This window comes from Scyliorhinus torazame, chromosome 12, assembly GCF_047496885.1.
Source record: "Scyliorhinus torazame isolate Kashiwa2021f chromosome 12, sScyTor2.1, whole genome shotgun sequence".
NCBI classification, from domain to species: domain Eukaryota; kingdom Metazoa; phylum Chordata; class Chondrichthyes; order Carcharhiniformes; family Scyliorhinidae; genus Scyliorhinus; species Scyliorhinus torazame.
The window spans coordinates 154,884,974-154,902,119 of NC_092718.1; the positions used below are offsets into that span (position 1 = coordinate 154,884,974).

The 17,146-nt window shown below is 48.2% G+C and overlaps 1 protein-coding gene across 4 annotated transcripts in view; it reads left to right on the forward strand.

The window, feature by feature from the left end:
- The window catches only part of ap2b1 (adaptor related protein complex 2 subunit beta 1), a 399,172-nt gene that overhangs the window by 335,905 nt on the left and 46,121 nt on the right, over positions 1–17,146 (forward strand). For all 4 annotated transcript variants that reach the window (XM_072469210.1, XM_072469212.1, XM_072469213.1 and 1 more), the window contains one exon: positions 8,222–8,376. In XM_072469210.1, the coding sequence (XP_072325311.1) occupies positions 8,222–8,376 (155 nt within the window). The remainder of the gene's footprint in view (positions 1–8,221; positions 8,377–17,146) is intronic.

The window sequence follows — 17,146 nt, forward strand, 5'->3', positions numbered from 1 at the left end:
GATTTTGTGAATGAAAAATTGTATTTGACAACTTTATCAGAGTTCTTTAAGGTTGTAACAAACTGGGTGAGTAAAGCGGAACCAGTAGGTGTAGGATATTTGGATTTCCAAAAGGCATTCTACAAAGTTACTGCACAAGAGAGAACATCATAGTGCTGCCAGTGAAATATTAGCATGGATAGAAGTTTGGCTGACTAACAGGAAACAGAGTCAGGATGAATGGGTCATTTTCCGCTTGGTAACTAGTGGACTGCCGCTGGAATCGGTGCTGGGACCTCAACTGTTATGACCTATATTAATCAACTGGATGAAAGAACAGACTTAGTATAGCCAAAGCTGTGAGGAGGAATGCAAAGGGATATAGGTAGGTAAAATGAATGGGGGCAAAGGGATATAGGTAGGTAAAATGAAGGGGGGGGGGGAATTTGGCACATTGGAGAATGCGGGGAAAATGTGTGGTGATCCACTTTGGCGGAAAAAATAGAAAAGCAGAATATTATTTAATTGGAGGGAGACTGCAGAGGGATCTGGGAATCCATGTACATGAGTCACAAAGTTATCATGCAGGTACAACAAGTGATTGGGAAGGCAAATGGAATATAGGCCTTTGTTGCAAGGGATTGGAAAATGAAAGAAGCTGCTGCTGTGCAGGACATAGGTGAGACCACACCTGGAGTACTGTGTCCAGTTTTGGCTTTCTTACTTAAGGAGCGATATACTTATATCGGAAGCAATTCAGAGAAGGTTCATTTGAGTGATTCCTGGATGAAGGATTTTGATGGAAAGTTGAGCAAGTTGGGCCTGTACCTAATGACATTGGAAGAATGAGAGGTGATCTTATTAAAATATATAAAATTCTGAGATAGATGCTGAGAGGATGTTTCCCCTTGTGAGCGAATCAAAACTAGAGAGCACCATTTAAAAATAAGGGTCTCCCATTTCATAGAATTTACAGTGCAGAAGGAGGCCATTCGGCCCATCGAGTCCGCACCGGCCCTTGGAAAGTGCACCCCATTTAAGCTCACACCTCCAACCTATCCCCGTAACCCCACCTAACCTTTTATTACCATATCTGTGAAAACGTCTTGCATATCATTTTTGTTACATGTACCACAACAGCATCTTGCAAATATCGGGCACTTTCAATCATTAAAGCCAAGGCAATTCACAGGTGTGTAATCAAACAAGGTGTCACAATGAGCCACATTACTTTGATTTAAGAGCTTCTTTTTTAAAAAAAATATATTTTATTGAAAATTTTTTCCAAACAACATGTTTTCCCTCTTACAAAGCAAACGAAACAATAACAAAACAGAAATTTTTAACAATACACAGGTAACAAAACCCCATTGTCTATTAAACTAAACTAAACCCCCCCCCCCTTCCCCCTGGGTTGCTGCTGCTGGTCACCTGTCTTCCCTCTAACGTTCCCCTAGGTAGTCGAGAAATGGCTGCCACCGCCTGGTGAACCCTTGAGCCGATCCTCTCAGGGCAAACTTTATCTGCTCCAGTTTAATGAACCCCGCCATATCATTCACCCAGGCCTCCAATCCGGGGGGTTTCGCCTCCTTCCACATGAGTAGGATCCTGCGCCGGGCTACTAGGGACGCAAAGGCCACGACATCGGCCTCTTTCGCCTCCTGCACTCCCGGCTCTTCCGCAACTCCAAATAGAGCTAACCCCCAGCCTGGTTTGACCCGGGCCTTCACCACCTACGAAATCACTCCCGTCACTCCCTTCCAATACCCTTCCAGTGCCGGGCACGCCCAAAACATATGTGCGTGGTTTGCCGGGCTCCCGCCACACCTCCCACGTTTGTCCTCCACTCCAAAGAACCTGCTCAATCTTGCCCCCGTTATGTGTGCTCTATGTAGCACCTTAAATTGAATCAGGCTAAGCCTGGCGCATGAGGAAGAGGAATTTACCCTGCTTAGGGCATCAGCCCACATACCCTCCTCTATCTCCTCCCCTAATTCTTCTTCCCACTTTCCTTTTAGTTCGCCCACCGACTCCTCCCCCTCTTCCCTCATCTCTCTATAAATCTCTGACACCTTGCCCTCTCCGACCCACACCCCTGAAAGCACCCTGTCCTGTATCCCCTGTGTCGGGAGCAACGGAAATTCCCTCACCTGTTGTCTAGTAAACGCCCTCACCTGCATATATCGCAAGAAATTTCCCCGGGGCAACTTATACTTTTCCTCCAATGCTCCCAAGCTCGCAAAAGTCCCATCTATAAATAAATCTCCCACCTTCCTAATTCCCAACTGGTACCAGCTCTGAAATCCTCCATCCATTCTTCCTGGGGCGAACCTATGGTTGTTCCTGATAGGGGACCCCACCAGGGCTCCCCGCACCCCTCTCTGTCGCCTCCACTGTCCCCAGATATTCAGTGTTGCCGCCACCACCGGGTTCGTGGTAAACATTTTAGGTGAGAACAGTAGCGGCGCCGTCACCAGCGCCTCTAAACTCGTCCCTTTACAGGACTTTCTCTCCAGTCTTTTCCACGCCGCTCCCTCACCCTCCATCATCCATCTTCGTATCATTGCCACATTGGTGGCCCAATAGTAATCAACCAAGTTCGGTAGTGCCAGTCCTCCTCTGTCCCTACTACGCTGAAGGAACCCCCTCCTTACTCTCGGAACTTTCCCTGCCCACACGAAGCTCGTGATACTCCTGTCTATTTTATTAAAAAAGGTCTTGGTGATTAGTATAGGGAGACATTGAAATACAAATAAGAACCTCGGGAGGACCATCATCTTAATTGCTTGCACCCTGCCCGCCAGCGATAGAGGCTGCATGTCCCACCTCTTGAAGTCCTCCTCCATTTGTTCTACCAGCCGTGTCAGATTAAGTCTGTGCAAGGTTCCCCAGCTCCTAGCGATCTGAATCCCCAGGTATCGGAAGTTTCTTTCCACTTTCCTTAGCGGTAAGCCTTCTATCTCTCTACTCTGGTCCCCTGGATGTATCACAAATAATTCACTCTTCCCCATGTTTAGCCTATACCCCGAGAATTCCCCGAACCCCCTCAAAATTCGCATAACCTCTATCATCCCCCCCGCTGGGTCCGACACGTATAACAATAGGTCATCTGCGTATAACGAGACTCGGTATTCTTCTCCCCCTCTAATCACCCCTCTCCATTTCCTGGAGTCTCTCAACGCCATGGCCAGAGGTTCAATTGCCAACGCGAACAACAATGGAGACAGCGGGCATCCCTGTCTTGTTCCCATATATAATCGGAAATACTCCGATCTATGTCGACCTGTAACTACGCTTGCCGTTGGAGCCCCATAAAGAAGTCTAACCCAGCTAATAAACCCGTTCCCAAACCCAAACCTCCTTAACACTTCCCATAAATACTCCCACTCCACCCTATCAAATGCGTTCTCTGCGTCCATTGCCGCCACTATCTCTGCCTCCCCCTCCACTGGGGGCATCATTATCACCCCTAATAGTCGTCGCACGTTAACATTCAGTTGTCTCCCTTTTACGAACCCTGTCTGGTCTTCGTGCACCACCCCCGGGACACAGTCCTCTATCCTCGATGCCAGTACCTTTGCCAGCAATTTGGCGTCCACGTTCAATAGTGAAATAGGTCTATAGGACCCGCACTGCAATGGATCTTTGTCCCTCTTCAAAATTAGCGATATCGTCGCCTCCGACATCGTCGGGGGTAGAGTCCCCCCTTCCCTGGCCTCATTGAACGTCCTCGCCATCAACGGGGCCAACAAGTCCACATATTTTCTGTAATATTCCACCGGGAACCCGTCTGGCCCCGGGGCCTTCCCTGCTTGCATGCTTCCCAGTCCCTTAATAACCTCGTCCACTCAATCGGCGCCCCCAGGCCTGCCACCTCCTCCTCCACTTTCGGAAACCTCAATTGGTCCAGGAACTGCCGCATCCCCTCCTCTCCCTCTGGGGGTTGAGACCTATACAGTTCCTCATAGAAGGTCTTGAACACCTCATTTATCTTTCCTGCCCTTCGCACCGTGTCTCCCCTTTCGTCTCTAATTCCTCCTATCTCCCTCGCTGCTGCCCTCTTTCGCAATTGATGCGCCAACAGGCGACTAGCCTTTTCCCCATATTCATATCTCCTCCCCTGTGCCTTCCTCCACAGCACCTCCGCCTTTCTGGTGGCCAGAAGGTCAAACTCCGTCTGGAGTCGTCTCCTCTCCCTGTACAATTCCTCCTCCGGGGTCTCTGCAAATTCCCTGTCCACCCTTAAAATCTCCCCCAGTAATCTTTCCCTTTCCTTGGCCTCTGTTTTCCTTTTGTGGGCCCCAATAGAGATCAGCTCTCCTCTGACCACCGCTTTTAATGCTTCCCAGACCACTCCCACAGGGACCTCGCCTTTGTCATTGACCTCCAGGTATCTCTCAATACACCCCCGCACTCTTGCACACACTCCCTCATCCGCCATCAGTCCCACATCTAATCGCCAGAGTGTTCTCTGCTCCCTGTCCTCTCCTACTTCCAGGTCCACCCAATGTGGGGCATGATCCGAAACCGCTATGGCTGAGTACTCAGCTTCTTCCACCCTAGAGATCAACGACCTTCCCAACACAAAAAAATCTATCCGGGAGTACACTTTATGGACATGGGAGAAGAAGGAAAACTCCCTAGCCCTAGGTCTAAGAAATCGCCATGGATCCACTCCCCCCATTTGGTCCATAAACCCCTTAAGTACCTTGGCCGCTGCCGGCCTTCTTCCGGTCCTTGAGCTGGATCTATCTAGCCCCGGGTCCAGCACCGTATTAAAGTCCCCTCCTAAAATCAAGTTTCCTGCCTCCAGGTCCGGTATACGCCCCAGCATCCGTCTCATGAATCCCGCATCGTCCCAATTTGGGGCATACACATTAACCAACACGACCTCCATTCCCTCCAGCCTACCACTCACCATTACATATCTACCTCCGCTATCTGCTACGATGTTCTTTGCTTCAAATGCTACCCGTTTCCCCACCAAAATGGCCACCCCTCTGTTCTTTGCGTCCAGTCCTGAGTGGAACACCTGTCCCACCCATCCTTTCCTTAGCCTAACTTGGTCCGCCACCTTTAGGTGCGTCTCTTGGAGCATAACCACGTCTGCCCTTAGTCCTTTCAAATGCGCGAGCACTCGGGCCCTTTTTATCGGTCCGTTCAGGCCTCTCACGTTCCACGTGATCAGCCTCACTAGGGGGATACCTGCCCCCCTCCCGTGTCGACTAGCCATTACCTTCTCTAGGCCAGACCCATATCACACCTCCGCGCTCCCGCTCGCTCCCCCAGCGTCGCACACCATCCCCGCCTACCCATTCTTTAGCCATTTCCTTTTGGATTTCCGCAGCAGCAACCCAGTTGTCCCCCCCCCCCCCCCCCCCCCCCACGCTAGATCCCTATCTAGCATGATTGCTCCCCCCATATCACTTCCGTAAGTCAGCTGACTTCAGCTGACCCCGGCTACTCCTGCTCACTCCTCGACCCCCTCCCCCCCCCCCCCCCCCCCCCCCCCCCCGTGTGGGGGAACTCCCATCCGCCTTGCGCCTGTCTTCCCGCCTTATTCTTTCTGGCGCGGGAACATCCCTTTACCTGACCCGCCTCTTATGGCGCAGCTCCCTTTCCCCTCCCCCTCTCCTTCCCCATTCTCCGACTATGTCCCGTCTTTCCCCCCTCACCGGCGCCCACATTTCCCCAATGTCTCCCCCCTTCCCTGTTTACTTCTCAATTAACTTCCACCTTAACATTAGCAAAAACAATAACAATAACATTTCCTGCAGCATCAGTCCCTCAGTTCCGGTCCAATTTCTCTTCTTTGATGAAGGACCATGCTTCCTCCGCCGTCTCGAAATAATAGTGTCTCTCCTGATACGTGACCCATAGTCTTGCCGGCTGCAGCATCCCAAACTTCACCTTCCTTTTATGCAACACCTCTTTGGCTCGGTTGAAGCTCGCCCTCCTTCTCGCCACCTCCGCACTCCAATCCTGGTATATCCGTACCACAGCATTCTCCCATCTGCTACTCCGCACCTTTTTAGCCCATCTCAGGACCTCTTCTCTGACCTTAAGGCGGTAAAATCGCACGATTATCGCCCTCGGTGGTTCTCCCGCTTTTGGTCTTCTCGCCGGAATCCGATTTGCCCACTCCACCTCCATGGGGCCCGCAGGGGCCTCAGCACCCATCAGTGAGCTCAGCATCTTACTTGCGTACTCTCCACAGTCCACTCCTTCCACACCCTCAGGGAGACCTAGTATCCGAAGGTTCTTCCTTCGCGCTCCGTTTTCTAGGGCCTCGATCCTTTCAGTACACTTTTTATGAAGTGCCTCGTGCGTCTGAGTCTTAACCGCCAGGCCCAGGATCTCGTCCTCAATATCTGTCACCTTCTGCTCCACCACGCGGAGCTCAGTCTCCTGGGTCTTTAATGTCTCCTTGAGCCCCTCAATTGCCTGTAGCATCGGGGTCAGCACCTCCCTCTTCAGCAGCTCCACGCACCGTCTCACGATTTCATCCTGCTCAGGCCCCCATGTCGCCTGCGCTTTCTCCGCCGCCATCTTGTACTTCTCTCTTTCTGACCCTTTGGTCGACGATTCCTCGTGCTGCAGCCGCCGCCGCCGGTTTTTTCCCTCCTTCCTTTGGGGGGGACTCCCTTCTCACCCACCCCACACCGGGTTGCGTCGTCGAAAAATTCCCCGTTGGGGCTCTTAAAAGAGCCCGAAGGTCCGTCGGAGCTGGAGCCGCCGAAGCGTGCGGATAGCTAGGCATCACCGCAACCGGAAGTCCCTTCAGTGGCCTTGATGAGATCTTTTCACAGTTGTTCCCTCTGCTGCTAGAATTCACCTTTGATACAGGCCCTCAGGTCAGCTTGCAGCTTTAAGCTTGCCCTTCCCCCGCCTGCATGCTGGAAGAGGCCCTGTTTATCCTGCAGTTGCAGCCAAATCTTTTACTGTTTCTGCCGTGTCTGGGAACCAAGAGACATACCCTTCCTGGGGGACACTGTCGGGGGAATGCTGCAGCCTTCTTCCCACACCGGGAAATGGCAAACAAATGCCGTGGGGGCCCTGTAACGAGCCCAAAAGTCCGTTCCAAGCAGGAGCTACCGAATATGCAACCTAGCTCTGCATAGCCGCACCCGGAAGTCTAAGAGCTTCTTTAACATCAAACATATTTGTGATGATAATGGGGTGGAATTTCTTCTCTAAGGATGGTGTGTCTTTGGAATTCTCTACCACAGAGAGCAGTGGAGACTGGGTCGTTGAATGTATTCAAGACTGAGTTGGACAGATTTTTGATTGACAAGGGAGTCTAGGGTTATGAGAGCAGGCAGAAAACTGAAGTTGACGCCACTATCAGATCAGCCATGATCTTAGCGGTTGGTGAATCAGGCTCTAAGGCCTACTGCTTGTACTACTTCTGATCTAATTCACCTTGCGGTGAATTGTGCTAAAACTGGGAAATGGCTAGGAACAGGTCAGTTATTCCAGTAATAGTGTACAAGAAATCTTCATTACATGTGGAATTTGTGTTTTGATTTACTCATGTAGTTTCAACTTAAAGATGCCTTGGAATGTGGATTCACTGCCTTGCACCAGCCAGACTCTATAATTCACTTTCAAAAGTAATAGGGATAAAAAGCAATCTTTCAAAAATCAAAAACAAGGGGAACAAGGAGGTTCATTAACCTGGAACCTAGAATTTGTTGTACGTTTCTCTTTTAATTGACCTCAAGAACTATAACCCTCACACCATTGCTCCACGGGGAATACTTGAGCAATAGTCAAATTGGCAACTGAACATCAGTTGATGTTCCAACAGTCTTATGGACTGGAAGTCGTGGGGCAGAATTTCATGGCTGGCTGGCGGGATCAGAAAATCCTGACTTTAGACGGACTGGAAACAGCCCCCCCCCCCCCCCCCCGTTTTTTTGGGGGGGTGCGGAAGGCATAAAATTTCCCCCCCACCCAGTATCTAGTTCATGTTTTGGCAGCCACAGTTTCAATGTTAGACTTGCGCATGCAAATATCTGCCCCTCATGTAATTTGCTTGTGATTTCTCTGAAACTCATCCAAACAGGCAGGGAACGTACTAATCAAAAGCGGTTCGAAAACCTACCTAGTCCGAAGGACATTTCAAAACAACCAATCATCGATGAGCCATCGTGAAATAGCTGTCAATTCAAGGGAAAAAAGCAGCTACTAAAATAAATCACTGCTTTGCTCACCGATGCAATGTTATTTTTCTTTTCAGACATGGTATCCAATAAATTGCAGAATAGCAACGTGTTTACCATTGCAAAGAGGAACGTGGAAGGGCAGGACATGTTGTACCAATCCTTGAAGCTAACCAATGGGATCTGGATGCTGGCAGAGCTGCGCATTCAACCTGGAAACCCCAACTACACGGTAAGAGTGCATCACAGTCAAGGTTTATTAAATAAAAGTGTACCTCAAGTAGGGTTTGGACATCTGGTCATGTGAGTGACACAAAGTATTTTGAGTGGCATCCGGAGCTCCAAAAGTTGTGTTCGGTATCTCTGGGCTAATGAGAAATAATTTAACTGGGATTTGTGCACCTCATCGCCCCCAACTTCTTGCTGATGGGGACTTGCATCGGGGACTCGCCTTGGGGTGCGATGGCTCACAGAGTTGAATAGCTTGCTCATACTCTATCTCAAGATCTGAACATGAAGATGACCAGGTGCGGATGGATTTAGAAAGTGTCCAGGTGCTCATTGACCTGTACCTAAGCATGAGAGAAAGAGGAGGGAGAAATTAAGCGGTGGTGGATTGAAGGGAAGGTAGGTGGCAGCGGAGTGGTAGTTGGGTGGTGGGACATGTGCAGGGCTTAGGGAGATGTACCTTATTTACCTTTGCCTAATTGTCTGTCTCGTTGGTGAAAGGAGTAGGCCGACATTATATTTTCCACAACACCAGGAACCCGGATTCAATTCCGACCTTGGGTGATTGTGTGGAGTTTGTACTTTCTCCCCGTGTCTGCAAGGGTTTCCTCCGGGTGCTTCGATTTCGTCCAATAGTCCAATCTTTATTAGTATCGCAAGTAGGCTTACATTTACATTGCAATGAAGTTACTGTGAAAATCCCCTCGTCACCACACTGCGGCGCCTGTTTGGGTACACTGAGGGAGAATTCAGAATGTCCAATTCACCTAACAAGCATGTCTTTGTGGACTTGTGAGAGGAAACCAGAGTGTCCGGAGAAAACCCACGCAGACATGGGAAATCGAACCCGGGGCGCTGTGTAGCAACAATATTAACCACTTTGCTACCGTGCGCCCATGGTATGCCCACAGATGTGCCGGTTAGGTGGATTGGCCATGATAAATTGCCCCTTAGTATCCAAAGATGTCCAAGTTAGGTGGGGTTACAGGGATAGGGTGGGGGTGGCGGGGTGTGGGCCTAGGTAGGGTGCTCTTTCAGAGGGTCGGTGCAGACTGGAATGGCCGATGGCCTCCTTCAGCACTTTAGGAATTCTTTGATTCTAAGTTATTAGTTTCCTGAAGCTCAAAACCTGTTTCAAAACTGTCAAAAACTAGATTCAACACATGAGTCCAGCCAGTGTGATATGATAATAAACATGGCCATGTGCATTTATTTGCATTGCAAACAACCACGAATCGGCTTTTAGTTTTCTTCCGCACTGAATAGATATCTAACTTGTTCATTAGTTGTTTTTTAAAAAAATATTTTTATTAAGGTATTTGCAAAATCTTTATAACAATAACAAAAACAATAACATTGACATGGTAAAATAAATATTTCCCTACCTGACCCAATCTTCACACACCTCAACCATCTGACACCTATCCACCCGCCCGCCCCCACCCCCCCCTTCAAAGTTCTGCTTCTGCCAACATTTTAATTTTCCCCGAGAAAGTCGACAAACGGCTGCCACCTCCGAGAGAACCCCAACATTGACCCATTTAAGGCAAACTTTATTTTCTCAAGACTGAAAAACCCAGCCGGCCTCCTCCCTGCCCTGGATATTGACCGATCCAATTCCGGATCAATGACTGTGTTAAAGTCCCGTCCCCATCCCCCGTCCCCCATGATCAGGTTATGTGACTCTAAGTCCGGGATCTTACCTAGCACACGCCTCATAAATTCCACGTTGTCCCAGTTCGGAGCATATATATTCACGAGCACCACTCGCACACCCTCCAACCTTCCACTCACCATTATGTACCTACCCCCCTTATCTGACACGATTCTCCCAGCCTCAAATGCCACTCGCTTACTAATCAAAATTGCTACCCCCCTGGTCTTTGAGTCCAGCCCTGAGTGGAACACCTGGCTAACCCATCCCTTCCTCAATCCCATCTGGTCTATGACCTTAAGATGCGTCTCTTGTAGCATTGCCATGTCTGCCTTCAGTTCCCTTAGATGCGTGAACACACAAGCCCCCTTGACCAGCCCATTCAGTCCTCTCACGTTCCACATAATCAGCCTGGCCCCCACCCCGGCCGACTAGCCATCACCAGCCCCGAGCCCGCGCTCCCCGCTTCCCCGAGTACCCCCATGAGCAGCAGCCGTTCCCGACCTCCCACTTATTCCCCGACAATAGTTCCTCGTCTGTCAGCAAAACAGCCTCTCTCCCCCCCCCCCCCCAACTGCACCAGAAACCTCATCCTCTAGGTCAAGTACCAGTTTAACACTTGCTTAACCCCCACTGCGCTTCCGAGAGTCAGCTGAATCATGCTGATCCCGATAACCCCGGCCCTGGCGCCAAACAGTCTGCCCTCCTATTGTTCAAACCTCTCCCCCTGCAAGAATAAACCTTTTAACAGCATCACATTACCCAGTATGTAAACAGCAGCAAAAAAAATGAAATTAATATAAACCAGTGAAGAGACAGTCACTTAAAACAAAACCCAATCTCCCGAAGAATAGCTCTAACTTCAAGACCCCTTCTCCCCCCCCCCCCCCCCCCCCGCATCAAATCCCTGCAAGACAAAGCATCCTACAACCGTCACCGCAGCTCATAACTTCACCCAGAACGACATAAAATCTCTTTTCCTTTAAAAAACCAGTACAGTGTTACGAACCACCGCTTCAAAACTTCTCCGCAGCTTAAATGTCCTTTAAATCGTCTCCAGCTTCTTTTCTTTAATGAATGTCCATACATCGTCCGGCGTCTCAAAATAAAAGTCCCGTTCCTCGTGCATAACCCACAGCCGCGCTGGGTACAGCATCCCGAACTTCACCCCTTCTCGAAGAGGGTCGCCTTTGCCCGATTGAACCCAGCCCGTCTCTTGGCCAACTCCGCTCCCAGGTCCTGATAAATACGCAACTCACAGTTCTCCCACTTGCTGCTCCGTTCTTTCTTGGCCCACCTCAAGACGTGTTCCTTATCTGTAAAACGGTGAAAACGTACCACCATGGCCCTCGGCGGGTCATTCGCCCTGGGCTTCCTCTCGAGGGCTCTGTGCGCTCTATCCACCTCCAGGGGCTGAGGGAACGCCCCAGCTCCCATCAACTTCTCCAGCATGTCTGTCACCATCTGCCCTTGCATCCGATCCCTCACTGCCTTCGGAGAGGCCAACGATTCTGAGGTTCTGCCTCCTGGACCTATTCTCCAGGTCCTCCAGCTTCTCCTGCATCCTCTTCTGGCGGTCGTCCAACACCTCCACCTTGTTCTCCAGCACGGTTATATAGTCCTCCTGGTCGGATAACTTTTGTTCGATCTCCGGTATCGCTTTCCCTTGGGTCTCCTGATTCAAGACTACTTGATCAATCGAAGCCTTGACCAGGTCCAGCGTATCCTTTTTCAGCTTGGCGAAGCAATCCTCAAAAAACTTCACCAGCTGCTCCATCGACCACTGTGCCGTCTCTCCTCAGCCCTTGCCCTCCGCCATGCTGTCCCGCGATACCAGCTCCGCTTGCTTCTCACTACTAGGACTGAGTCGTTTCACACGGCCACTTCTGGTCCAATTCTCCATACACCAGAGAGGGAATCCTCCTTACTGTAGCACAGTTCACCGATTTATCCCATAAAATCCGAGAAAAGTCGGGGGAAAACGATCCGAAAGTCCGTTACAGGCGTGAGCTATCGAATGTGCGACCTACTCCTCCATGGCCGCCACCAGAGGTCTGTTCATTAGTTTCTAATTACTTAATTTTGCTTAATCATTATTGCACTGTACTGTGAAGTGATGTTGGCTTTTAATATTCAGAGAAGTATCATTAGTGAGCAGTTAAAGAACAAATAGACATCAAACTCTGTTGAATATTTATAGATCCCCTTTTGAGGTTTGGGCTGGCTGCATCTGCGTGTTAGAGTGAAACCATAAACAAGCAGCAGCAGGGTCAATGCTGTAGTACACCAGAAAGTCTGTTGTATTCAAAATGTCACCGCCCATTGAATTGCTAAACTGACACATTGTCAGCAGATGACTGCGACAATAGGCAGTGGGTCCTGTCCAGCAGCGAGTACACAAATTCTACACACTTTTGGAAAGAAATAACATTTTATTCTGGGGAGGGGGGGAGGGGGGGTAGAACACTTTCTTTGTCTATGCCCTGTATGCCAGGTCAAATAGAGCATGGTTAGCTGCAAAGGGAAGTTCCACTTGGAACACTGATCGGAACAACCGTAAGCCTATTCCGCCTTTCAATTATTTTATACATTCATAGGAATAATAATAATAATCGCTTATTGTCACAAGTAGGCTTCAATGAAGTTACTATGAAAAGCCCCTAGCCGGCACCTGTTCAGGGAGGCCAGTACGGGAATTGAACCCGCGCTGCTGCCTTGTTCTGCATTACACGCCAGCTGTTTAGCCCACTGTGCTAAACCAGCCCTAAGTGGGCATTTCTGGCAAAGCCAGCACTTATTGCCCATCACTAATATTGTTCTTGAGTACAACTGAGTGGCTTGTTAGGTCATTTCAGTGGGCAGTTGAGAGTCAGCCACATTGCTAAGAGTCAAGAGTCACATACGAGCCAGACTTGGTAAGAATGGCAGATTTCCTGGCAGCACGGTTGCGCAGTGGTAGCACTGCAGTCTCATGGCGCCGAGATCCCAGGTTCGATCCCGGCTCTGGGTCACTGTCCGTGTGGAGTTTGCACATTTTCCCCGTGTTTGCGTGGGTTTCACCCCCACAACCCAAAGATGTGCAAGGTAGGTGGATTGGAAAAAATGAATTGGGTACTCTAAATTTATATTAAAAAAAGGAATGGCAGATTTCCTCAGACATTCAGTTGGATAACGACTGATCTTTATTGAACTCCTATTTTCTCCATATCACCTCATACCCTTGCCCAATAAAAATCTATTTCAGTTTTGCATTTTCAATTGGCCTAACCTCAGCAACATTTTCTGCACTAAAAGTTCCAGATTTTCACTGAATGGTATAGACACCTCTGTTACAATCTCGGGCAAGTACCACTGTGGTTGCAGCTCTGACTCGGAACTGACACAGCCACCTCCGAGTCAGAAGGCTGTAGATTGTAACTCTCTCCAGAGACTTGAGCACATGCAGTACCGAGAGGGTGCTGCGCGATTGGAGGTGCCATCTTTTTGATGAAACATTAAACTGAATCCACCCCTCGAGGTGAAAACCCTATCCTACTATTTCAAAGAGCAGGAGAGTTCTTCCTGATGCCTGGGTAGGTATTCATCACAACATTGTTGAAACAGTTAATCTGGTTTTACTCACATTGCTGCTTGTGGGATCTTGCTGTTCAGAAGTTGGGCTGCCACATTTCCCTACATTACAAGTGACCACACTTCAAAAGTATGTAATTGGCTAAAAAGCGCTTTGCGTGTCCTGAGGTTGGGCAAGGTGCTATATAAATGGACAAGCATTCATCTTCTTAACAATACCATTTTGATGTTACTTTTCCATTTCTCACTCTGACCTGTCCCATGGCCTGTCTGCAATTGCCAATTATTGCCGAACTGAGGACAGCTTTGCACTGTAACCCAGAATAGGAGCACAATCTTGAAATGGCAGGCTAATCTGATGGGTCATTTTTGTGAAGCTGGTACATTCAGAGATTATTACAATCCTCCATTAGCTATGTTGTTATCTGATAAGTGAAAGGATTCACCCTGAGCAGGGGAGTGCTCCAAATATTTCAGAATTCATTATGTATTACTAAACCTCAGTATTTTGAACAGGTTCCTCATTTAGGAATGGTTCAAAAGGGAATGAAATGAAATGAAAATGAAATGAAATGAAAATCGCTTGTTGTCACAAGTAGGCTTCAAATGAGGTTTCTGTGAAAAGCCCCTAGTCGCCACATTCGGCGCCTGTTCGGGGAGGCTGGTACGGGAATTGAACGGTGCTGCTGGCCTGCCTTGGTCTGCTTTCAAAGCCAGCTCTTTAGCCCTGTGCTAAACCAGCCCCTGTGTAAGAATATGTTTAAATATGTAACAGTTTTCCCAGGGAACGCCGTAGATCAAAATATGTCTGTTTCCATCTCATTATGTGGGAACATTGTCAGAAGTTCCTGCTTCAAAGAGAAAAGTTATGCGTCAAAGTTCTGCAGTTTGACTTCTCACCAATTGAGGCTTTTACAAGGTGCCTCTATGTGGTTTGTCATCTGAAAATGCTTTCTTCATTATCAGTGTCGGTAGGCTTGACTTGTCTAACTACCTTGTCAAGCTAACGGATACGCCATAGAATTCAGAACTTGAGTTAATTATGGAAATAACTTGTAAAACCATACTACACATCAAAAAGGCTTTCTGCCCCTCGACAGTTTTCCAGTACAAAAGAAATCTGACTTCCCCACCTATAAATGTGGACATCAATTTTGCCCAAAATCCAACAGGGTCACTGACTCTGCCATGTCGTGATTTGCCTTCACCTGTGACAGATGCTCTCTGGACCCATTTGCATTCAATTTTGGACACCAAACTTCAAGAAAAGTATATTGACCTTTGAATTTACCAGAACCATACCAGGACTAAAAGGGTTACATTATGACATGTTATATAAAGCTCTATTCCTTACATGTTTGGTCTTTTCAATCCGTGCACAAGTTTCCACTTGCACTGTGGGCTGTGAACTAGAAGTGCTGCCTCTCTCTGCTCTGCCCCTCACTCTATTTTCATATTCTATCTTTCTTGATCAGGCTTTTGGTTCTCCTTTGCTGAATTAAAAAATGCTCCCAGTCCTCAGACTTATTACTTATTGGGAGACGTTAAGTTTCTTCCTTTGATCTAATGCAATATTTAACTTCTGTTGTTCGTCACAGTTGGATCACTTTTCGTGCTGGGTTTTTGTGCCTCAAAGGAATGTAAACCATGTTTTAATTCTTTAAATGCCAACCATTGCCTGTCTACTATCATCTTTTAGTGTGGATTTCCATTCTAGCACATTCAATTTGCTTCTCCTACCTTTCTTGTTTAGATTTAAGGCCCTAGTTTTGGTTTGAACTACATCTTCAATTGGCCATCATATTATCTCCCTGAGAGACTTCTTGATATTGAGATTATTAATTAGCCCTTTTTCATTGCACAATACTGGATCTGAAAACCCTGGTTAGTACCTCAACATACTTTGCTCAAAAATAATCTTGTATACCTTCCTGAAATTTGCCCTCCACATCATTAGTGCTAATTATGTTTACCCAGTCTATGGGCAGCTTGCCCCTGTGATTACAGTGTTGCCCTTGTTACTTGCGCATCTAATTTCCTGATTAGTACCATGCCCAATATTATCGCTACTGTTTGGTCGTCTGTAATCAACTCCGATCGATGTTTGCTGTCCCTATGCTGATACCTATTTGGACCATAACAACTGGATCCTTCCTTTCCCACTGCAAATTTCTGTCCACCCTCGAGCAGATGCCCCGAACCGTGACACAAGGAAGGCAACACAGCCTTCTGGACTAATGCTATTTGCTGCAGATAAGTGTGACTATCCCCCTGACTGTACTGTCCTCTACTGCCACGACATTCCTATTAAACCTCCACCCCTCACTCCTTGAGTACCACCCCTGTACCACACTACCATGGTCAGTTCATCCACCCATTCTGCAGCACCCACTTTAGTTCATACGGGCTGCAAAAAATCTTGGACCTATTGGATAATTGTAAGGGCTGAGCTTCCTCCACTTCTACCTTCTCAATTCCCATGCCTGACTCATTCGCAGTCACACCTCCCTGTCCCTGGCTATGGAGCGAATCGGCCAACCCTATCCTAAGGGGTGTGACCGCCTACTGGAATAACATGTTGAAGTAAATTTTCCCCTCCCTGATGAATTCCAGTGTGTGCAGCTTGACCTCTAGCTCAATGACTTTGAGCTGAAGTGCCTCCTGCCATAGACACTTATGCAAATCGCATTTGCCTTGGATCATACTAATGTCCTCGAGCTCTCCTATTCTGCAGCTGCCACACATGACCTGCCCTGCCATTTTTATGTTGTTTAATTACTTACTTTACTGATTTAATTTAAATTAATGTCTCTAGTCCTGCCCGCTTCTATTCTTATTATTTCAATAAATGTTCTTCTTAAACCAATTGAAATTCCCTAGTTGAGATAGATAGGAAATGCTCATAATATTGCCAGCTCTTTCATTTTCTTAGGCCTGCCTGCACTGTATTGCCTGGTTAGGTAGCTTGGATGGCTCTGTATTTTATTTATTTATTTATTTTAAAAAATAAATTTAGAGAACCCAATTATTTTTTTCCTATTAAGGGGCAATTTAGTGTGGCCAATCCACCTACCCTGCACACCTTTGGGGTTGTAGGATGAAACCCACGCAGACACGGGGAGAATGTGCAAACTCCACACTGCGCCAACGTGCCCCTTATTTATTTTCAACTAGATGCAGTTTCCATAAAAACCTGGGGCGGGATTCTCCGACCTCCCCGCCGGGAGGTGCCCTGCCAGGTAGGGACGAATCCCGCCCCTGAAGTTTCTGTCTCCCTTTCGGTTCAGATCGGACTTGAAGGGCGGGACTTTCCGGCCACGTTCGCCCGGCGACCGGAGAATCCTGCCCAAGGTCAATGGATTTTTCCATTGTCGGTGTCTCGCCCGTGGCATTCTTGTAGCGGGCGGGGCAGAAGAATTCAGCCCAAAAGTACAAACTTTGAAGCCAGAGTCCATGCACCCAATGGAACATTTGACCTTTTGATCTTTTCAGACTCCAGCTCACACATGCTGCCCTACTGGTCCTGTAAACGCAGATTCCATCACATGAC